Here is a 23,354-nt window from a genome sequence, read left to right as displayed (position 1 = left end):
GAGAATGGGGGAGGGTGAATGGGGGAGACAGCTATAATTGGACAACAGTTCTCATCTGCCCCAACAAGCACAGCCAAGGTCCAGGGATGGTTGATCCAGGAATCTGACAACACATGCAAAGCAAGTTTCCACACCCCTGTCCTGTTTGATTTGGGGTGGAGTTCCTCGAGAAGTTGAAAAGATCCGGGTTGAATCTTTTCAACAGTGGGTCAGGTCCAGAACATGCAATAAATAAAGCAGTGCCTCTGAACATGTGTAAAGTGCCATTCCATCACCAGCAAAGAACCACAATCAGCAATTGCCTTCTGAAGGAAGGGAGTTTCTAGTTGACTTGCTTAGTAAAGTAGAAGATTTTTTTTTGAAAGTTCAATATTTCCAAGGCCTATTCAGAATGAAATCCCACAGAACACACCAGGGCATGCACTTCCAGATAAGATGGCACAGAATTGCAACCTGATCCTACAGCTTCACCATCCCAACTGCTTAATAAGGAGGTCCACTTGCTCCCAGAAGCCCTGCCAAGAGCCAACAAGTCTTTGGATAACTGACACAAGCAGTTTACTTTTTGCTATTAAAAACAAGAACACTTAAAATTAAAAATTTCCAAACCTAGAATGGGATGAAATAAATCTAACCTAAAGCAACCTTGAAAAAAGCTTAGCTTACCATGACCTTTTTCTTCCCATACATGTCAGGTAAGATATGGTCCTCATTGTTTTAAATAAAGCCCAGATTTTTTTAGGAAGTGACTTTGCACCAGTTCAGGATCTTTCTTTGATCTTGGGCACTGTTCACTCTGACGGACAGAGGCCCTTCAAGACTTTCTCCCCGCCAGATCTTTTGAAGCAGGGATGCAGAACCCCTTGGAATGTGCTGCTTGTTTAAACAAGTAACTGCAAATAAGCATTTTTTCACAGAAGAGTAATTCTGTGGCACTCTCGAGATATCTCTTTGTTTCATTTCTATACCACTCCACAGCCAAAGCTCTCTGGGCCACTTAGAACAGATGTTAAGATGTTACAATAAGATGTTAAAATACAATAAAATAAATGAAATCAGAAACACATTAAAAGTTTAAAACCAAACAATAACAAAGAAAGACTTGGTAAAACACCCAAGATCTTGTCACACTCCAACTCCCATCAGCCCCAATCAGCACAGCCAAGGGTTTGGGGATGATGGAAATCATAATCCAGCATCTGGTGGGAGACAGGTTCTTTGTCCCTGCTCAAAAAACCAGACAGAAGGTACTTCAAGACCAACCTGGTTGTGGTCATTTTTTATTTCTAGGTGGGCCATGGAAGCGTGAATATCTGTTGGAGATATACTCCAAAGCAGGCACATATCCCCCGGCAGTCTGAAGTGGAATTGCCCATACTCTCATCCACTTCTGAGTCATTTATGGCCTTAGAGGAGGGGTTGTTGACCTCCTTTCAGGGAAGGATGACTTTCATTTCAGAAAAAACAAACTATTGACAGTTAGAGCTGAGGAGAAGGGAACAGAGCGTTAGACTGCCCTCCACGGCCTGAGATTCTGCACCCTGCTTTAAAAGAACCACCCTGACTGGAAAGCATCCCCCATCTTGTCACCTGGAGTTTAGTTCTCCTCACCCTAGGTGACCAGTTTGCAATTGGACAGTCCACATTTATAGACTTTTGCTGTGAGGTGAGGTCTTGACCAAGAAATGTTTCTCGACAGGCCTTGGTCCCAACTGTGGCACAAAGGTTGAGAGATAAACGGGGGGGGGGGGCAACTTTCATTTCCCCCCAGATCAAGAAAGAAACGCACCAAAGAAACGGGAAGGCTAACAGATGCTGGATGGAATCCCACGATGCATTGCGGCCAAGAAAGCTTTCTAAAGAGCCCTGCCAAATCTCTTTGGCTTTGATCCGGCCTGCATGCAAAGCGATTCATAACGAATGGGGAACCGTTTCTTCTGCTCCCCGATGAACATGCTCCGTTGGGTGGATTCCAGGATGTCTCCATGCAGTGCTCATAAGATTCCTTGAGCTCCACAAGTCCAGACAAATTCATCTGTCACTCCAATCCTGCCAGAAAAACCATGGCACTTCCTCTACTGAGCTACGAGTGTAAAGTGGGAAATTCTGCCAGGAAACGTTGTGCCCTGAATCAATGAAGCAGATTTTTAGCCAATTTTGCAGGAATTTAATTCCAGTTTTGGTCACCACAGGGAGAAGCAAAGGGCCATGCAAGGCCTGGGAAACATTATTCAGCAAATGTCTCTACCTTCTCAGGTTTCTTTTGAAATTCTTGCAAACATAAAGGCGGGAAATTTACAAGCGAACAAAGATATGCAGAAAGTGAAATTATGCGGTCTTATTCTGTGTGATCTCTGGTGCCTTAGAATTTGGACACTTAAATAGCCCTCACTGCGTACTGGGAGATACTGCATGCATATTTTTGTGATTAATATATTCTGAATAAAGTAGGGGAGCTTTTTGCTATAAGCTTTATGCTTCCGTCCCTTCCCTTCTCCATTTCCGGAGCATTTGGACATCGCTGTGTTGGCAGAGTTCTTTTGCTTTAGGAACAGTAGCATCAAATATCCAAGTGTGCATACCAGCCCTCCTGTTTAAAAAAATCTGTCTAGAATGACCAGAGAAAATGACACTCTGCATATGATCAGAGGCACCAAGACCCAGTCCATCAACACCCCACCTCACACACAAACACTCTGATTTGGGGAGAACAGCACTGACTTTCTCTTAGAATAGCCCTCCTGACCTGGGTCCTCTCCCAATGGATCGGGCCACAATTCCCACCAGTTGGCTGGGGATGATGGGATCTGCAGTCCATCCCCTCTTGGGGACACCAGGTTAACTATGACTGTAGCATAAGAGAAGGCAAAGTCACTGGAATGTTTATAGATATTGAATGACCTTTTTCTCTGCTGGACCTGGTTGAAACCTGGATGAGTTGGTTAAATACAGTGAATTACCCAGCAAGCTATGAGCAGTATAGAAACATAATTATCAATAATGATAAGAACAACATTTCTTTCCATTAAAGTGAAATTAGATGGCTTGAGGTCCCTCTATTCATATGCCAGGGCTAATGGGGAAGCAGAATCTCCCAGCCACAATTATGCCCTTATGTCAAAGCCCCCTCTCAGGCTCCGAACAACATGCTTCAGCTCTCCCTGAGGTCGAAAATAGCACCAACCTTCCCAGCATGCTTTAGCCACTTGTGCCCCCCACCCCTTTTCTGACCTGAAAAAAAACAGCTGCGGTGAATGAAAAACGCTGGGGCCAGAGGCTGAACAAGCCTACAAGCCTTGCCTTTCTGCCATCTTTTCTCCTCCCTCTTCCCCCTGCCTGTACTATGAGATTTGTAAGCTCGTTGGGGCCAAGCCCTATTTCGCTCTTTGTTCTTTGTGTTCCCCAAAAAGTGCCAGAAACACCGTTGATGGTGTATAAACAACACCAGAGGCCATTTAAAAAAGAAACAGGCAGACTCTCGCAACATCACAGACCAAACACTAAAACTTTGGGATAAGGATTAGGCAAACGAAAGGGAAGAGCTATGCAAAACAGCTCCCCAATATTATGTAATGGCCTATTTCTGCATGGTCATTAGATGCAAAACCTAGAACTGGGGAGGAGGCAGAGGTGCATAAAGGGGAGGAGCTATGCAAAACCCCATTTCCAACATTCCCTTGTGCTGTGGCATGGATGGAAGGTGGAGCTATGCAAATGAGCACATGCTTGAATTTTGGCAGCTGCTTGAACATCTTTGTTCCACTGCATAGGAACAGTGACGCTCAATGCCCTCCCTTACACTCCCTCCTAACTCACCATGAGCAATATGCAAGAGCACGTGATATCTAAATGCAGCCCTCCATGTCTCCACCACAATGGGGGGAACTGGGCTCTGTCTTGACACAGCTCAGAATGACAACAGCTCCCCTGCCAGCCCCAGAAGATGGTCTTTCCCATCTTCTGTTCCATTGTTCTTCCATGGGCTGATTCCAAGGACTGACCCACTTGGACTGAACCATCAGGTTAGCACCTGGGGATCTCCAGCCCAGGGGCCCCAAAGGACCAGCCAGAGTGTCAGGTGCAAAAGCAAATTCCATTTTCTTTTTCCAGTCCATGTGGCAGCAGCCTACCCTTCAAGAGAGTTGGAAATGCAAAAGTGAACATGCTCAGAGGACCTTCTTCCAAGCAAGCCTTTTGGCTGCTTTTTTTCAGGAAGGTAGTTGGGAAGCATTTCATGGTACTAAGATGGTGGCAAGAAATATTCTCTGCACTCTACATGGCTGAATATAATGGGCCCTCTTAAATTGACCCCTCTACAAGACCAGGACCTAAAATCACAGCATCCCTGCACTTAGAGTCCAGCCTGCAGCTTGAACCTGGGGATGTGTGACTCCAATCACACCCCACCCACCTGTCTAGCACACCTGATCTCCAACCATGAGCCCCAGCCCAGCCACGGTTTAGTCCTCTTACCTAGATTGCTTTCAGAGTCCTGTGTTCCTTGTTCTTCCTTCACCCTGACCCTGGGCTGAGTCACCAGGGTCCCCGACATGGGCAGGAGTCCAGAAACAGTGCTCATACCAGTCATACCTGAAGTCTGAGAGCCCAAAAGGTGAGCGGGTCAGTGGGATGAGAGGGGGAGGAGGAGAAAGGTGTTGCAGCTGCTGCTGCTGTTTCTGCCGCTGGAGAAACAGCTGAAGCTCAAGGGGAGACCTGTCTGGTGCTGCCCCGCCCACCTGTTCCCATCATAGAATTGCCAGTTGTCCACCTGGGACCCCCATCACCTTTCAGGCCTGCCTCTTCATCAAATACATCCCATCTGCAAGACCTCACCAGTTCTGCAGGGGAATTTAGAAACGGTGCCAGAGGATACAGGCCGTGGGGCTGATTCAGCAGCGTCCTTCGCATATTCCGATGAAGAGGTTTCTGCTGCGTCTCCAGATCACTCACCGAAACCATGCTGCTAAGTTCTCCGATGGAGACCTGCTTGGCCTGGTCTATGGCTTGCAGGACCTGCTGTTGATGCTGGAAGGAGAGAAACACACCCGGATTTTGAAGGGGGGGCCCTTCTCTTGGGGACCCAGGCAGGGGGCTTCTCCCACCTTCCTGGAGATATTAGAATTGCTCCAGGGATATACAGCATGGCCAAGGAAACAGGTTTTTAAGCCCTGCATCGGCATGAATGGGGCATTTTTAAAGCAGTGGCAGTGTGGTGATATTTCCGGGGTCGGGGAGCCCTCCCTCTCATGAAAATGCCCTCCTTCTACACACTTTAAAATATCCTCCATAATGGGGGATTTTAAAACATCCGAATGCAACCTAGCTGAGAGAGCTGAGAAATGGTCATATCACCACTGATCAGAGATAAGCCGGAGAGGATCCCGTTCTGGCATGGCTGCCACTGAACCACAAGCCCAGTTCCCAGTTCTTGATTTGATAACAGGAGTTTGGCTTGTGTTAAAAAAAAGAAAGGCAGAGAATCTGAAAGCAGCACTTAAAGGTCTGTGACTTTGGATCCTGTGAATTGTACCTTCCTGTGATCTAAGCCATCCTATCTTCGTTTATCAACTTATATTTCACTAAATTGGCTTAAGGCCTCTAATCCTATCCTGAGCGATGGTCCAGCCTTTCAACTGGGGAATCCATGGAAACGGGGGTGTTCTTACCTCCTGCGTCAGAAAGGGAATTATTTGAGAACAGATAGCATTCAGCCTTTTCACGATCTCTGCCTAAAAGAGAAGGGAGAGGAAGATGAGTAGGCGAGGGGACACACAGAGAAGAAATCACCCCAGGTTTGTGTGAATGTCAGGGACCTGAGTTCAGGTCCTGGCTTGTCCATGAATTCATTGGGCTGATGCAATGTCAAAGGTAGGGGCAGTTTCTCTTAGTCTATTCTCTCCACTGATATTTCTTCTTCTAACTCTGAGTGCCCGGAAATCTAGTTTGCTAGCACGTAAGAGCAGCTTTCCAGTTCGAACGAAGTCAGGCCTCCTGCAAAACCCAAATCTAACTGCAAAACCAGAAGCAAGCAATCTAGACACCCTTTTATACAGCAGTCAAGTCTTTTGCATGACCTGAATGTCCGTGCTTCAGATAAGCTTTGCACAACCTGGGGTGCTTGATTTCAGCCCACCTAACAGTTCAGGTTGGTCTTTGCTCTTGTCTTTTGAAAGTTGCTTAGATGAATGCAAAAAGATATAACCAGTATCTGATCTTTCTTTCCATTTTGGAAGAAAAATGGGCATCTGAGGATTCAATGGATGGGGGAGGCCTAAATAATAAGAAACTATTTATTTATTTAGGAAATTTATAGGCCATCTATTACTGTCGTCTCTTGATGGCTTACAATATATTAAAAACCTAAACAAAATAAATTGGCTACACCACAACTGAGTATAGAATGACATGATTAAAATGAATTAAATGAATAAATATACAATTAAAATTGATTAGCTTTAAAATATTGGTCAAATAGAGAGGTCTTGACCTGGCTCTGAAAAGCATATAATGATGGCCCAAGGTGGACCTTTCTAGGGAGCACATGGATTTTCCAATTCTTCTTTGTGCTCTTTTCCTTTCCTCTTTAATTGTGGTCTATTTATTTATTATTTGCTTATTTAAAACATTTGTATGCCATTCAATTATTCCACAGCACCTCTGGGCAGCTCACAACACAAGATAAAAGCACAGTAAAGCATAATAAAAAACATAGCATATTATAGATTAAAATCAACAATAAAATATGGTAAAACATACAAAACAAAGGTCCATGGCAATTAGTTATTTTTAAGGTTTAATTCTCATAGTTTTAGTTTACCTATGAGAATGTAAAATACTTTGTGCATTTTCAGTAGCCTCTGGTTAAAGAAACCATTAAGGTGCCAAAAAAGCCATCTTGATAAAATGCTGCAGCAAAAAAAAAAAAAAAAAAAGCATCTTGTCATAATCACCTGTATCACTGTTCTCCAGGTATTTACTCCAGTCGTATAAAGAAAAAGTGACTCCTTGCTTGGATTACACTCCAAAAAGACACGACACAAAAGGAAAGGGGGCTTGGAGAAAGGAGCGGGCCAACTTAGGAACGGCAGTTTTTACACTGTTCTGTTGATGCAGCTCAAGGGCTCCTGAGCATGCGTAAAGCATCACATAAAATTAACGGTGATTAATCATAGAATCAGAATCACGGTTCTTGAACTGACCAAAGGCCTCTCTCTTCGGCGTTCTTTCCTAGCTATCTGTGAAATTGCAGTGTTAGGGGCCGTGTATCTTCTTCATGCCACGAACTTGACTTTTAAGGAACTGTCCGTGGTGCTTATAGCAGCCCTAATGTAGGTGCAGAACCATGGGCAGCTCCTTCGAACTTCACACCACTTCACTGACGTGCGATTCACCAGCGGCTTAACAGCTGCCCATGGGAAACCTGCAACCCCCCCACCCATCATCCACAGCCACTGCTGTGTGCAGGCACAGTGCCTCTGATTTAAGAGGTCATTTAGCATAGAATGATCCAGACTAGGATCTGTAGTTAGCCTTCCCCTCCAGGAATCTGTCCAGTCCCTTCTGAAGGATCCAGATTGGTGGCCACTGCGACCTCCTATGGAAGGCCTTTGGGGTGTAATTCTGCAGGCCTGCCCTCACCCAGCACCTGAAGAACAGCAGTGGAAGTCCTTGACAATCAGTGGTTTATGTGTGCAGTTTTTCAAAACCTTGAATATTTTGTAGTACTTCTGCACTGGTTGGATTTTTTAATGTCAAGGAAGCTTTAAAAATTATGCCCCATCTGCAAATCCCAGAATCCACGAATGGAGAATGAATTTCCATTGGCAAATGGATCTTCTATAGTAACTTCCCACTCACACTTCACAGGGGCAGGATGTTTCAGTGTTTTAAGAAAGGATTAACTGAAACAGGAATATCAGGGATCAGAAGAAGGTGGGAGGCATTTATTTTTTTGACTTCCATCTTTAAGACAGACCATGTTTTGTGCACATTTTAAATGACTGATGATATTTGTGCAAAGCAGCACCTGAAAATCACAGACTCATTTTCCAGCTAATTTTTGTGCAAAATTAGCCAATTCACACAATATGCATTGGTTTTTATTTTGTTAATTCTAATACTTCAAGCCACCCCAGCAGGGATTACAGGGCTGAAAATTGGGCTGGAAATATTGTTTAAAACAATATTTAAAGCAAACAATAAATAAACAACAAAGTTCATGCTTTAATTCTACACTCTGAGAAATCATGATTTCTATGATGATTATATAATAATAATAATAATAATAATAATAATAATAATAATAATAATCATAATAATAATGATGATGATGATGATGCTATGATTCAATATTATGAGAGAGGGCAGAGACTGTCTCTGCTCTCCACTCTTTGCATGCCTCTACCATGTTGCTCCATCTCCACCGTTATCTGCCCTTTTCCTAAGCTAAAAAGCCCCAGATGTTTTAATTTTGTGAAGGTGACAATGGCACCTGGGTTTCCCTTTTCTCAACCAAAACATGTCAGTTTGCATCAAGAGGAGACAGTGCAGCGCTACAAATCCATGAGAAAATGAAGACAGAGGAAGGGAAATTCAGACGCGTTGATTACACAAATGTTCCTACTAGGATTTGCAAAAATAAAAACATTTAAAAACTGTCTGGGAAACTACCAGCCAACAAGTGACTCCCACAGATACAGCTGCTGCCCTCCCACGCTGGTTCTCTCCGCCCGAGCAAACTGCAGGAAAAGGAGGAAGGAAGAGACGACTTGGCAATGACGACGCAGCTGAGACAGGGTGGCAGTTGCTTGCCACTTAGTTCAAGCACTGTGCCAACCTAAGTTCCCTGGCACTCAGCCCCACGATGGCTGGATTGATACACCCAGAGACGGGAAGCAAATTGGAACTGGAACAAAAGCGCGGTCCAGGTAGAAAAAATGTACTTTTGGCCTCTTTGGTCAGGTCAAAAAAATAAGAGGCTTGATAGGTTTTGGCACTGTCATTGTTCTTAAAGTTTTGGTATTCACCTGTTCTTCAGCCAGCTGTGCAAATCCTGCCTTCTTTGTGGGGCCTTCCTTAAACCCCACCTGGATCATTAAACCTTTAAAGTCAGGGCTCAGTCCTTGGATTGGCTTTTTCAAAAAGCATCCCTTGCTCTGGAAGGTGTAATTCCAGACTCAGGCTACACCTCTTCATGGAGCAGAAAGACTTTCCTGGAAAGGGTGTGATTTCCTTCTTTACCCCTGCCCCTGTGTTGCTTTCCAAAAGATGCATTTAAAAGGCCCAAAAGATGGCTACGTACATTGTTCACTATTTTCCAAAAGATGCATCAAAACAAGCGGCTTTCTTGCGCTTTTAAATCTGACCTGCAATAAAAGAAGAACAGGGCCTCTTGCCTTCATTTAGTTTATTTTCCCTCAAAAATGTCTTCTTTTTCTTGTAAACTTGCTCACTGCCAGGTAGGCAGGGCCTTATTCCCTTCGGTTTCTCTTCCCTCCACCAAAGTGCATCAGGTTCACTTAAAGGGGAGGGGATGCATCATTATGAAACACACAGAAGGGGAAAGGGTCAAGGAGTTGTTGTTGTTGCTAGTTGCGAAGTCATGTCCAACCCATCGCGACCCCATGGACAACACTCCTCCAGGCCTTCCTGTCCTCCTCCATCCCCCTGAGTCCACCCAAGCCCACACTCACTGCCCCAGTGACTCCATCCAGCCACCTCATCCTCTGCCGTCCCCTTCTCCTTTTGCCATCAATCGTTCCCAGCATCAGGCTCTTCTCCAGGGAGTCCTTCCTTCTCATTAGGTGGCCAAAGCATTTGAGCTTCATCTTCAGGATCTGGCCTTCTAAAGAGCAGTCAGGGTTGATCTCCTCTAGGACTGACCGGTTTGATCGCCTTGTGGCCCAAGGGACTCGCAGGACTCTCCTCCAGCACCACAATCCAAAGGCCTCAGTTCTTCAGCGCTCAGCCTTTGTTATGATCTGACTCGGCCATACATTGTTGTTGTTCATTGCAAAGTTGTGCCCGACCCATCACAACCCCATGGACAACATTCCTCCAGGCCTTCCTGCCCTCCACCATCCCCCGGAGTCCACCCAAGCTCACACCAACTGCTTCAGTGACTCCATCCAGCACCCTCATCCTCTGCCGTCCCCTCCTTCTTTTGCCGTGAATTGTTCCCAGTATTAGGCTCTTCTCCAGGGAGTCCTTCCTTCTCATTAGGGGGCCAAAGTATTGAGCTTCATCTTCAGGATCTGGCCTTCTAAAGAGCAGTCAGGGTTGATCTCCTCTAGGACTGACCGGTTTGATCGCCTTGCGGTCCAAGGGACTCACAGGAGTCTCCTCCAGCACCACAGTCCAAAGGCCTCAGTTCTTCAGCGCTCAGCCTTCCTTATGGTCCAACTCTCACAGCCATACATTGCAACTGGGAAAACCATCGCCTTGACTATACGCACTTTTGTTGGCAGGGTGATGTCTCTGCTTTTTAGTATGCTGCCTAGATTTGCCATAGCTTTCCTCCGCAGGAGCAAGCGCCTTTTAATTTCTTGGCTGCAGTCCCCATCTACGGTGATCTGGTAGCTCAGGAAAATAAAATCTGTCACTAGGTTCAGGGAGATTGTGTGAAAAAGGAATAAGCCAGGGATTGTAGTCCCAGACTTAATGAGCAGCCTGGGGTGGAGAAGCCTGCCTTTTACAAACTGCTTGTTGTTAAGCACTGTCAAATTTTCTCAAATTTACAAAATTTTACAAAACTGTTCTGTGACTTCCTTGACAGAGTCGATCCATCTCATGTTTGGTCTTCCATCTGCCCTCCACTTCTCCAAGGACTCCAGCCCCTTATTTTGTGTCCAGGCAGCTTCACGGCTGCCATTTTTGCTTCCAGGGAAAGCTCTGGCTTGATTTGATCTCAGACTAACTTGTCCACCTTTCTGTCAGGATAGGGGCTTTGAACAGTCCCTTTTGAAGCTCACCAGAGGCCTTCACGTTCCTTGCTTTCATCCGTTTGCATGCGTGTGTTTTTAAGATTGTCAGATACCCAGGCGTTCTGGGGCCAAAATGCAGGCCTGCAAGGGATTCTCCACACAGTAGACTGAATATGCCTTGCATTTCCAAATCTCCTGGCCCAGTGTCACTGTTTCTCCAACTCCCAGCTGCAGAAACTCCACATTCTTGGGCTTGCTTTCAAGAGTTCCTCTCCGTTGCTCTCACCCCTCTGTACTACAACTGCCCAAACACCGACAAGGCTCAGGTGTGCTCCCTCTGCTCTTGCCCCCCATCTCTCTGTACAGGTGGAAAAGGTACAGCCAGCACAGTCCAAATGGGAGGGAGCAGCTCCCCTGCGAGGAAACTTTTGAATATTTGGGGCTTTGGAAGCTCAGAAAAAAGCCGAGCGATTGAGGAGGAGGTGTGGCACACTTAAGTGAGAGGTACATAAATGAATGCCTTGGTCATCCCAAGAAGCTAAAAGGTGGGATATTCAGGACAGACAGAAAGCAAGGCAGAAGGCAAGAAGAGGGAGGCCGTTGGTTGGATTAAGCAGGAATCCTCTTGTGTTCCCTCTCTCATCCCTGCCTCAAACCTCTCCTTTGGACCCCCCTTTCTTTCATGGCCTTCAGCTTAGCTTCTTGCTTCTCATCTCACGTACTAAACACTCAAACTTCCACCTGCCTGCCTGACCTAAGGGCATGAATTGAAAAAGTAGCCTTGGCCCCCTAGGAACTCATATTGTTGGAATGGGACTGCAAGCTGCTAGGGGCAGAGACCTCCTGCTTCCTTATTTTGTCAACACATGGCCTGGGATGGTGCAATACCAGTAGTGAACAAGACACCCCGTTCGTGCAAGGAGAATTAAGGAAGTTCACACAGAGACACGGCAGGGGGTGTTCTGTTCATCCCCAATCTCTCCCCCAGCGAAAATGATAATTCCGGATCCCACGACATTCTACTTGCATTGTGCTATGCAGTTTTCCTCCCAAAGCCCTTAGACGTCACATACCTGCTTCTGCATTTCAATATTCAATCCGTAAGCCATCTCATAGTACTGAAATGAAAGAAAAACAACATTCCTTCCTTTAGTAAGGAAGAATTTACAGATTTAGTTAACCTCATCAAACTGGTCTTTGGGCCCTTCTCTTTTTCCTCTTCCAGTTTCCAACGCTTGGGCTGCAAGCATCAGTCCTCAGTGCAGTTGGAACAGGAGCACCATATCCATGCATTTCTCAATAAAAACAGAAATCTGGAGTGGTTTTAGGTGCCAAATCGGGAACCTGTAGGCATGGGTGAACCCTGAAGTTTGTATGAGGTCATATTCAGGGAGCCCCTTCTAAAGGAATTGAGGCAGGTGGCTACCAGGTGGTTGTGGCACCCCAGTTTTGGAATGAGCGCCCCAAAAGGGTACACCTGGTGCTGTTCTGTATTCTTTTCAGCAGCAGGTGAAAACCTTTTTTTTTTTTTAATTCCCAGGCATTTTAATTGCTTAACATTTTAAGTTCATTTCCCCTGCTGCATATTTTTCTGTACCACTGTGATGCTTCTATGCTGATTCAGCTCCAGCTGCTGTTGCGGATTTGTTGTTTCAAGTTAATTTTATCTTTCATGTGTGTTTGTTTTAATTTTTTCTTAACTTTTGTTAACCACCCAGAGAGCCTGGGCTATTGGGTGGTATAAAAACGAAACAAACAAACTATCTTCTTTCACCCCCAATTCCAAATTCTGGAGAAGTTCTCTGGGATAGAATCCCAGCAGTGGGTGGTGCAAATTGAAAAAACAGAGGTAGTTTGGTATTTTAGCTTAAAGCTCTCCTGCCAGCCGGTAATCCTTAAGTGAGGCATTGCAGCAATTTTAACCAGGGGGGACTCTGCAAAAGCCAGATGGCTGGTGGAATCCTCAGGTTCCACATCCCTGAGCCTTCATGAATTTGCTCAAATTATGTTATCTTCTTTTTTGGAAGAAAAGCTGCCTAAACTAGCAGCTAAATCTTTCCTTGCAGCGGTACCAACAATGCATTCCCACTTGACTTCCACAGGTAATCCCTTTTTATTTAGTATTTATTTTTCGGACTTGTAATCCACCCCATTAGCTACACAGCTTCTCAGTTGTTATCACCCTGATGCATGTTCCAGGCTGAGACACGGTTCAGAGTCAACAGTGGACGTGATCTGTACAGGTGAATGGTCTGTTCTGTGCACAAGGAATGCACAGTGTTCCATGAGCAGGCGGACTCAGGGGGTGCCTGCCGGGCCTGCCCCACTCAGTTGCCGGCCCAGAATTCCTTGAGCTTTTGCAACTGTGCTGCATTTAGGACAAAGGCTGCAGAAAGAGGCTGTTTTTCTCTTACCATCACATAATGCCTTTGTATCTCTATCTTCTCGCTGGCTAGCTTCTCACATTCTAGCTTCAGGCTGCAAAAAGAGAGTGCCCCAGCTTATTCATTAGGTTTACATCTCACCTTTTTCCAAGGCAGCTCTCCAGATGCTCCGCCTCCTGCTCCCAATTCTATCCCCACCACAACAACAGCCCTGTGAGGTAGGACGGTGCCTGGCCCAAAGTCCACCAATGGGCTCCGTGGCTGAATGATGAGAACCCTGATCGGCTGAGTCCTGGTCCTGTGTTTTTAGCCACTTGGTCTAGGAACAGTTCTGCACCATTCCTTGACCCAAGGGGGAGTGTCACACGCATATTCTCCTCTTTTTTTGGGGGGGGGGTCCTTTTTAACACGAAGTGAGGAGTAGAGAGCAGAAGAAGATTGCAGAGAAAGTAAATATATATAAAGAGAGGGAGGGGTAGGGTGGGGGGAATTCAAGGAGAAATGTAAGAATGCTTCTTTTATCTTAGACTAATCATTTCCTCTAGCCCTGAAAGAAACCGAGACAAAACAAGGCCAGCGAAAAGCAATGGAAAGGCCATAGCTGAACGGGGGAATCGGAATACAAAGAAAATTCGTCCAGGCATGCCCCCCACCCCCGCAAATAAATTCTTTTAAGCAAACAAGCGATCAAACCCCAAACAGAACATTAAGTACTGCAAATACTCTGTAGACACAGAAGAATGTATCAAGTGCCTTCTTACAATCCTTTCCTCTTTGTAATAGCCTTCTAGGCTTTGAGAAGCTATAACCCCAAAATCTCCTGGGAGGCATACTGCAACACTGTGGTGCAGTACAACAAATAAGCTCTATTTGCATCCTATGTCAGAAAGCTTTCTCTCCTAAATGAGGAACCTGAAAACGGTGAACTGCCATTGTAAAATGATGATGAAGAAGAAGAAGAAGAAGAAGAAGAAGAAAAGAGAACAGGAGTTAGGAACGATCCTTGTCCTCCAAACAGCTATCCAGCCATCTAAGAGCACTTCACTGAAGTGCCAGATTGCCTGGAGAGATAGACTGCCACTCGCCATGGAGGTTCGAGCTTGGCTGCGAGTTGTCACAGCCACCTGTCACTCCCAGTCCTCTCCTTCCCGTCCCTGCCATACCTGTGGTATTGAGTGTGGAGGAACCGGAACTCTTCCTTAAGCTGCTCACAAATGTCCATGATGGAGTACTTGAACGGTTGCCCAGACTGAAGCAAATTGGGGGGGGGGGGGGGATGAGGATTGTGTAAGTAATAAAAATAATCAAAAGACCCTCTGCTTCCGCTTTTCCTTGTGGCTGGCTGGAATATGCTGGGAATCGCACACCTTTATTCTGCTTCTAGCCCAGCTAGCACTTGCATCTTGGAAACTAAGCACAGGTCTTTGCCTTCACGCTGCTTGCAGTCTAAACTCAGAATCTACTCAGTCTCCATTGCAGTGCATTAAAAGCGGGTGGTGGAGAGACACGCAGACAACCCAGCTTAAATGACCCTTGGCTCACACTGGGGGAACCATTCCTTTTAAAGCACTGATTCTCACACGCATATGCTCAGAAAATGCATTCATTCGGGATTTATCGCCCCCGATGGTGCAGTGCCTGTCGCCCCCCTGGATGATTTGCTATTGCCCCCCCCCCCCCCCCACCACCCTGCAAGCTCAGTCGTTGCAGGGGAAGGACGTTCTTGTCTCCAAGGGAGCCGGCAGCCGCTGCCAAGGCAGACAGACACCTGGCAGGAACAACCTTGGAAGAATCACCTGTAGCATTTTGCGCGAGTTACCGCTCCGGGACAGCTTGCAAAGCCTTGCAAGGGAGGAAATGGGATACCACAAGGACAAACAACTCGCAGCTCAAGAGCGCAGCTTGCCCTTCTTTTCTCCCGGAGGGGTGAGTCTACGTCATCTATAAAAATTTGGGCAAACGCTACTTAAGGGAATTTTCCCAGGATGAGGGAGAAGAAATCCACCTTGAGTACCTTTTGCCTGCACAGCTCCTCACACTGCCCGTCTTCCCAACACAGAGGCGGCTAGAATAACACCAAACTCACCTGCACTTGATTGAAAAGACCCTCCAAGGCATCCCGCAAGTCAGCTCAGAAGGCAAAGCTGGACTCCCGCAATTCCAGCTGCTAATGCAAGACTGGAATCCGCCACTTGCGGGCTTGGAACGCCACGGGGTGTCTACGGGTGATTTTATTTAATAATAATAGGAGACTGAGCGGGGTGGGGGGTACAAACACCCTCCTCTCTGTGTGAATAAGCCAAGAAGTGCATCACCAGAAGTAACGCAGCTCCGGGAGCTTAGCTAACCCCAACCCTCACCCCGTTTCCCGCCGCTTGGGAGTAAATCCGACTGACTTCAGTAGGGCTTACTTCGGAGTAGGCATGTTTAGGACAGAACCCAGCGACGCATCCTAAGAGCCAGAGCTAGGAAAGAATAAAGTCTGAAGGGAGAGACCACAACCTGCACGTGTGCTCGCTGGGGGGTGAAGTCCCAGGAAATCCTTGCTCCAGTCCTCCGAATACGTCTTTGCCCTAATAAAACCCTATTAGGTTCACCGGAGGCGGGGAGGTGGGGGGACCTTTTGAATTAAATTTATATGAATCGCTCCCGGGAAACAGTATGTTGTGCTCATGTTGTTTACCTGCGTTTATAATCGTGGCACAGTTTAACCGCCCCCCCCCCGCCAATTATCATGATCTTTTCAATAAGAGCGCCCCTTTGGGTCTGTCTCCTCCTCCTGTGACAGTCTGGAATTGCCAGTGACCCCCAGTCCAGTGTGGCAGGTACTCCGTTTCCCCACCTGTAAGAGGGTGCTGGTACTCACGGTGAGATGCCGTCCTTGTGGGAACATCCTGGAGATGTAGGCAAGCGATTCCTTTCTCTTCTCTAAATTACCTGCCAAAAATAACTATATAGGAAAGATACACAGATGACACTCTTGTTTCCAAACACGCACATACAGAAATACCCACGCACAAATCTGGGATGGGGTTTTCTCAAGGAAAAAAATCACAACATTCTGTCTAGCAAAGAGGCAAGATCGTGCAAGCAAGTCGCGAAACAGAACTGTGAGCAAAGCAAGATTTCCCTTCGGTATGGGGGAAGGTCTCCTCACCACCGGCACCGAGCAGAGAAAAGGAGAAAATGAGATGCGATCCTTCTAAAGAAATGGGAGGAAATGTTTTTGGGTGGGCGGGTTGGAAGTGGAGAACAGAAGGTCAGCCGAAAATCTGGATGGGTTTCAAAAAAGCGATCCTTGCCTGCAATAAGAACTGCCTATTGCCAAGCGAGAGGGAAATATACCGAAGTAAAGGTTTAAGGTGGAGCTTGGGCTCCGCTCCCTCCCGGCATGCGAAAAGGCTAATTTTTGGAAAAAATAGGGGGCTACACGGGTTTATATAGACGGAGGAAGACCCTGCCCACATGGGAGGAGCATGTATCTGGGGAAGGGTGCTGAAAGGATGCTTTCTACCGGGGTAATGGCGTCTAGTGGTTGGAGCCGTGAACAAACGTTCCTGCCTATTTCCTCCGTGGCATGTCCAGCGATCTTACGAAACTGGTCCGTGTTCTTCCTCCCCGTATTACAGACGAGGGGTTGGAAGAACCTCTGAGCTCGAGGGCAGAGCTGCCCGATAGGCAGTTCAGCTAGAACAGAAAATCGTTCCCTGATTGTGAGTCAGGAGCCAAGGCATGTTTAGAAGAGAAAAGGGTGCATTTTCCTGCCCAGACATGCACAGAATCCTATCCTTAAGCACGTACATTTGGCTCCACGAAATGTTGCACTGTGACATGCTGGAAATAATCATTATTTCAGTAATAGCACCCTTCTTATGGGGCAATCTTCCCAGACAGCTGAGCCTGATGTGCCCTTTGCAAGCCTTTCCTTGGCCTGGGTCAACCTGCCCTTTCTCCCCAGACGTTTCCTTAACTCCTGTTTCAAGGTCTGGCCTTCGCAGTTCAACTCGACATGTTTTTCCAAGGTGTTCTTACTGTTTAAATCCAATGCTTAGGTCTGAGATCACATTTAAAAACAGAAACAGAAACATGATGAGCCAGAAGGGGTTCCCCCGGCCATCTAGTCCAACCCCAGGCTCCGGCCGGCTCTGCTCACAAGATGTGCCTGTCCAGCCTGTCCTTGAACACCCTCACCGAGGGGGCCTCAACCCCCTCCCGTGGAAGCCCATTCCACACCCTCGGGGTCCTGACTGTCAGGAAGTGCCTCCTGGCATCAAAGTTGAACCCGGGTTCCCTGAGCTTGGCTCCGTTGGAGTGCATCCTGCCCTCCTTTGCAGGGGGAAAACATTCGGGCTGATGTCCTGCGCATTTTGAGTGCGGCTTGGAGAAGCTGCCTCGTGGGCTGATGTGGGCTGCCAGACCCCGCAAACTATATCGTCAACTCCGAACAATCCACATTTCAGAGCTTTAGTTGTGCTTTCTTCCAGTTCTCTGCCTGTTGGACATGTCCAGTCTGCATTGACTGCTTGCAGGAAAGGAGGTCACAGTCACAGTTGGGAGAGGAAATCATATCGATTTGTTATGTCATTTATTTATCTGTACTTCTGCAAAGCTCAGGGATGCTAACAGCTCTTTTCCTCAGGGTTGGCTCCGTTTAGCTCCCTGAATGCATCAGCAGAGGGCACTCTAGTACCATTATTCACTGAAGCAAACCAGCAATCCGGTTTCTGCTTGAAGTATTTAAAGCAAACATTAGCACAGAAAAGATGACTGGTGGGAGATGGTGCGAGAGGGAACAGAAGGGAAAACGGAGAATCCGTCTTTGGTCCCCCCAGGCCATCCTTACCAAGCAATCCTATAAACAGCTAGGTGAGGCCGCCCTTTTCTTCTCTTCTCCCCTCTCCCTTTTCATAGAATCATAGAATAGTGGAGTTGGAAGGGGCCAGGAAGGCCAGCCCCCTGCTGTTGCAGGACACCAGTTCACACCATTCCACTCAGGTGGCTGCCCAGGTTCCTTCTGAATGCCTCCAGTGTGGGAGAGCCGCCCACCTCTCCAGGCAGCTGGTTCCACTCTTGTATTCCTCTGACAGTGAGGAAGCTTTTCTTGATGTCCAGCCTGAATCTGGGTTGCCGCAGCTTGAATTGATTATTCCATGTTTCATGTCTGGCATTAGCAAGAAGAGATCTTGACCTTCCTCTTTGTGACAGTCATTGAGGTACTTCTGGAGGGATATCATGTCCCCCCTCAGCCTTCTCTTCTCAAGGCGGAACATGCCCAGCTCCCTCAGTTTCTCCTCACAGGGCAGTGTTTCCAAACCTGGATCATTTTGTTGCCCTCCACTGGACCCTTTCTAATTGACCTGCCTCTTTCTTAAGTCTTGGTGCCCAGAACTGGACACAGTATTCCAGGTGAGGTCTGACTAGTGAGGAGTATTGGGGAACTACTGCATCTCGTGATCTGGAAGTAATACTTCCGTTAATGCATCCCAAAATAGCACTTGCCCCTTTGGCAGCTGCATCACATTGTCGGCTCATGTTTAGCCTGTTGTCCACAATGACTCCGAGATCTTTTTCTTGTTCAGTTCTATTGAACCACGTCTTCCCTATCTTGTATCGATGCCTTTGTTTTCTTTCTCCTAAGTGGAGGACTTGGCACTTGTCCTTATTGAATTTCATTCTGTTGCTTTCAGCCCAGTGTTCAAGTTTATCAAGAGCTCACTGGATCTTTCTCTATCACTCTTCTTTTCTTCTCTCTTTCTCTATCACCCTCTCTCTCTTTTGCCACCCTTTCGCTATTTCTCTCTCTCTCTCCTGTCCAGGGAGCTTCTGTGAAGGGACAGGTTCTTGTTGTCAAAGCACTAAATTGATCTTCTGATCTTCTGTGGGGTGACCAAATGTAACCCCCCCAAAACCCTACAATAAAAGATGAAGACCAGGGTTTTTTTTGCTACTGTTTTTGTCTTTATTGTAAGAGATCAAGAAAGAAAGAACGAAGGGATAAATTCCAGCAAAAGGCTCTTTGGTCAGTGCTCACAAAGAAAATAGGTCTCTGCTCCTCACTTGTCAGACCTCACCTGGAATACTGTGTCCAGTTCTGGGCACCAAGATTGCAGGCAAATTAGAAAGGGTCCAGCAGAGAGCACCAGACAAGATGCACAGTTTGGAAACACTGCCCTATGTGGAGAGACTGAGAGAACCGGGCATGTTCAGCCTTGAGAAGAGGAGTGGGGACATGAGATCCCTCTATAAATCCTTCAAAGGCTGTCACAAAGAGGATGGTCGAGGTATCTTCTCACTGGTAAAAGAATGTAGGACATGGAATAATCAAGTCCAGCTGCAGCAAGCCAGATTCAGCCTGGATATCAGGAAAATCTTCCTCATGGTCAGAGCGACAGGACAGTGGAAGCAGCTGCCTGGAGAGGTGGGGGCCCTCCCACACTGGAGACGTTCAAAAATAGACTGGGCAGCCACCTGAGTGGGAGGGTGTGACTTGGTGTCCGGCAAGTGTAGGGGGTCTGACTCAGTGGCCTTCATGGCCTCTTCCAGCTCTACTGTTCTATGAGCCTATGATTCTGTGAAAGTATTTGGTATATTTCCTTTTAATTATCACCCCACAACTGGGATGCAATGGGAAACCACAGTTCCCCAATATGAAAACATACAGCTCAGCTTCCCTCCGTCTTTGGGCAGTGTTCCACATTGAATATGTGCCTGAGGTTGTGCATGATATCCCTCTATAAGTCCCTCAATGGCTGTCACAAAAAGGAAGGCTGAGGTATCTTCTCACTGATAAAAAAATGTATGACATGGAATAATCAAGTCCAGCTGCAGCAAGCCAGACTCAGGCTGGAAATCAGGAAAAGCTTCCTCAAGGTCAGAGCGATAGGACAGTGGAAGCAGCTGCCTGGAGAGGTGGGGGGCCCTCCCACACGGGAGACATTCAAGGTGAAACTGGCCAGCCACCTGAGTGGGAGGGTGCGACTTGGTGTCTTGCAACAGTGGGGTGCTGGACCCAGTGGCCTTCATGGCCCCTTCCAACTCTACTGTTCTGTGGTTCCTTGATTCTATGACCAGAAAGGGTGGTGAGAAATATTAAAAATAGAGCAGGAGAGACAGCACTGTGCTTTCTCAGGTTGTGTATCTGCTGAAAGAAAGACACTTTATAGAAACAGAGTTAATAATATCTGTAGATATTTTACTTGTTTATTTCCACACCAACTTATGCCGGAAGACTTACATCCTGCATGACTGGGAGTGTGTGTGTGTGTGTGGGGGGGAGGGGGTGTCATTGGGGTGTGGAAAAGACAAAGCCCATGCAACTTTTTCCTAAATAAATAAATGAAGTGCAGATCAGTGTTTCCAGTTTTTAGAAACATTAGATCTAGTGTTTCTCCTGCCTTTTGCAGTTGGAAGAACTGCATCAGGAATTGCCCTTCCCTCAAATTATTTTAAATAATGATAGTAATAGTAATTGATGCCCTAGCTATAAAATGTTATTCAAAAGTATTTTTAAATAATACTATTATTTAAAATAGGCTATAATCCTATGCTAGCAAATTCATTCCAGTCTCAAAGATCCACCTTAAATCGCTTTTCCAAGCTTCTGCACTGTGAGCTCACCCTGATTGGTTGCGATAAGGCAAGACAGGTAGCCAATCAGTGGTGCCAAATCCCACTTGGGTCTGTGCCGTCAAAGCTGGGGAGGGCTACTCAGGAGAGAAGGGTTGGGACTGGGGGTTCAAAGGGGGAGCAAAGGCAGGGTGTTGGTGCCCCGCTGCAATTCTGGCTATAGGAGTTTCTTCTCCCAGCATGCTGTTCTGCAGTTTTGTCAAAGCAGCCTATTCCCACAGGCTTGGTGGTGGAGGATGCTGGGTGTGGTGAACATAAGATAGGGTAGCGCGACCCTCTTTCCTCCTCCTCTTCCTCCTCCTCTTCCTTCTCTTCTGTGCATTAGCAATTTTGCACAATGTTCAAAGCAGCATGGGCATGTAGTTTCCCAAGTTTCCGAAAGCAATCAAAAAAATCATTTTGCAGAACTGCAGATGCAAAACAGAGCTTGGGGCAGGGGCAGAATACACAGGAGAAAATTCACAGACAACACTAAAAGAGGGGCAGTGGCCACAACTGAGGAGCAGGTACTCCAGATCCAGAAGGATTTGGACAGACTGTGGAAGTGGGCAGGAGGCAACAGGATGGTGCTCAGTGTGGATAAGTGCAAGGTCTTGCACTTGGGGCATAGGAATGGGTGCCATAAGTACAGGTTGGGGGACAAGTGGAGAGCAGCACTTATGAAAGGGACCTCGGGGTGCTGGTCGAATGCAGACTGAACATGAGCCAGCAGAGTGATGCGGTGGTCCAGAGGGCGGACTCCACCCTTGATTGCATAGCCAGAGGTGTTGCTTCTAGATCGAGAGGGGTATTCCTTCCACTCTACACGACTCCGGTGCGCCCGCAACTGGAGTATTGTGCTCAGTTCTGGGCCCCTCATTACAGGAAGGATATAGCCAGGTTAGTCAGTGCAGCGAAGGGCCACAAGGTTGGAGGCCGGTTTGCAGGGGAAGCCGTATGAGGCGAGACTGAGGGAACTGGGTCTCTTCAGCCTGGAGGAGAGGAGACTCGGAGGGGATCTGTTGGCGACATACAGGTGTGTGAGGGGGTGTCACACGGAGGTGGGCAGAGACCTGTTCTCCCCTGCGGAGGAAGGCAGGACCTGTTCCAGTGGAGCCAAGCTCAGGGAACCCAGGTTCAGTTTGGATGCCAGGAGGCACTTCCTGACAGTCAGGACCCCGAAGGTGTGGACTGGGCTTCCACGGGAGGGGGCTGAGGCCCCATTGGTGAGGGTGTTTAAGGACAGGCTGGACACGCACATGGTGGGCATGTCGTGAGAGGAGCCGGCTGGATCTGGGGTACAGCTGTGGAATTCGCTGCCACAGGAAGAGCTGATGGCTGCCAGTCTGGATGGCACTGAAAGGGGATTGGAGAGATTCACCAGGGAGGAGGTGATCCATGGCTACTAGCCTTGCTGGTCATGGGCTACCTTCTTCACCAGAGGCGGCCCACCTGCCTGCACCTGTTTCTGAGGAACTGGTCAGAATGACTTAGAATCATACTCATACAACCATAGAATAGCAGAGTTGGAAGGGGCCATGAAGGCCACTGGGTCCAGCCCCCCACTGTTGCAGGACACCAAGTCACACCACCCCACTCAGGTGGCTGCCCAGTTTCTCCTTGAATGTCTCCAGTGTGGGAGGGCCCCCACCTCTCCAGGCAGCTGGCCCCACTGTCCTGTCGCTCTGACCATGAGGAAGATTTTCCTGATATCCAGGCTGAATCTGGCTTGCTGCAGCTGGACTTGATTATTCCATGTCCTACAATATTTTATCAGTGAAAAGCTATCTCGACCATCCTCTTTGTGACAGCCTTTGAAGGATTTATAGAGGGATCTCATGTCCCCTGTCAGTCTTCTCTTCTTTGTCCCCCTCCCCCAGCTTTTTTATTTTTTAGACTGTCTTTTCTTCTCAAGGCTGAACATGCCCGGTTTCCTCAGTTTCTCCTCATAGGGTCTTGCACTTGTCCTGCAGGAGGGATTCCATGGGCTACTGGTTTGTCACCGTGTGGCATTCTGGACTGGGTGAACCTATGGTTAGATCCAGCTTGGCTTTTACCTGCTCTGATATCTCCAACTTACCACATGTGCTGTTTGGGACACCTTGCAAAACCCTCTCCTTTCCCAGTCTTTCCTTTGCTGCTTCAAACTCTTTCAAGGTCTAGTCCTGTGCTTTGTTTAGGCCAGAACAAAACCCCAAGGACTGCATTCTTTTTGTGTTTTAAACCGTTGCAGCACTGCCGGTTTTTCCTTGGTTTATATGGTCATTTTAAACTTGTAAATGTCTAACCATGTTTTATTATGTTTATTGAGTTCAGTTTTATGTCCTGAACTGTGCAGAAGTGCATCAGCTACTGGGCAGTGGAAAATGTCATAAATATTGTTTCATCATGGCAAATGCATGGTATTTTATGAAATGTTACAAGCAGCCTCTAAGATGGTTTT

General features: G+C 47.1%; 1 protein-coding gene across 1 annotated transcript in view; it reads right to left on the bottom strand.

Moving 5' to 3' along the window:
- LOC123035353 (transducin-like enhancer protein 2) overlaps positions 1-15,111 on the bottom strand; it is a 36,505-nt gene extending 21,394 nt beyond the window's left edge. Inside the window, exons 1-6 of the mRNA XM_044453428.1 lie at positions 15,103-15,111; positions 14,470-14,555; positions 13,337-13,400; positions 11,996-12,040; positions 5,667-5,729; positions 4,834-5,025 (exon numbers count right to left, since the gene is read on the bottom strand). Of these exons, the coding sequence (XP_044309363.1) occupies positions 4,834-5,025; positions 5,667-5,729; positions 11,996-12,040; positions 13,337-13,400; positions 14,470-14,555; positions 15,103-15,111 (459 nt within the window). The remainder of the gene's footprint in view (positions 1-4,833; positions 5,026-5,666; positions 5,730-11,995; positions 12,041-13,336; positions 13,401-14,469; positions 14,556-15,102) is intronic.
- Positions 15,112-23,354: the final 8,243 nt, after the last annotated feature.

This window comes from Varanus komodoensis, unplaced genomic scaffold, assembly GCF_004798865.1.
Source record: "Varanus komodoensis strain SLA01 unplaced genomic scaffold, ASM479886v1 scaffold79, whole genome shotgun sequence".
NCBI lineage: Eukaryota > Metazoa > Chordata > Lepidosauria > Squamata > Varanidae > Varanus > Varanus komodoensis.
The sequence above is the reverse complement of the archived record's forward strand: the minus strand, read 5'-3'. Positions and strand labels throughout refer to the sequence as shown.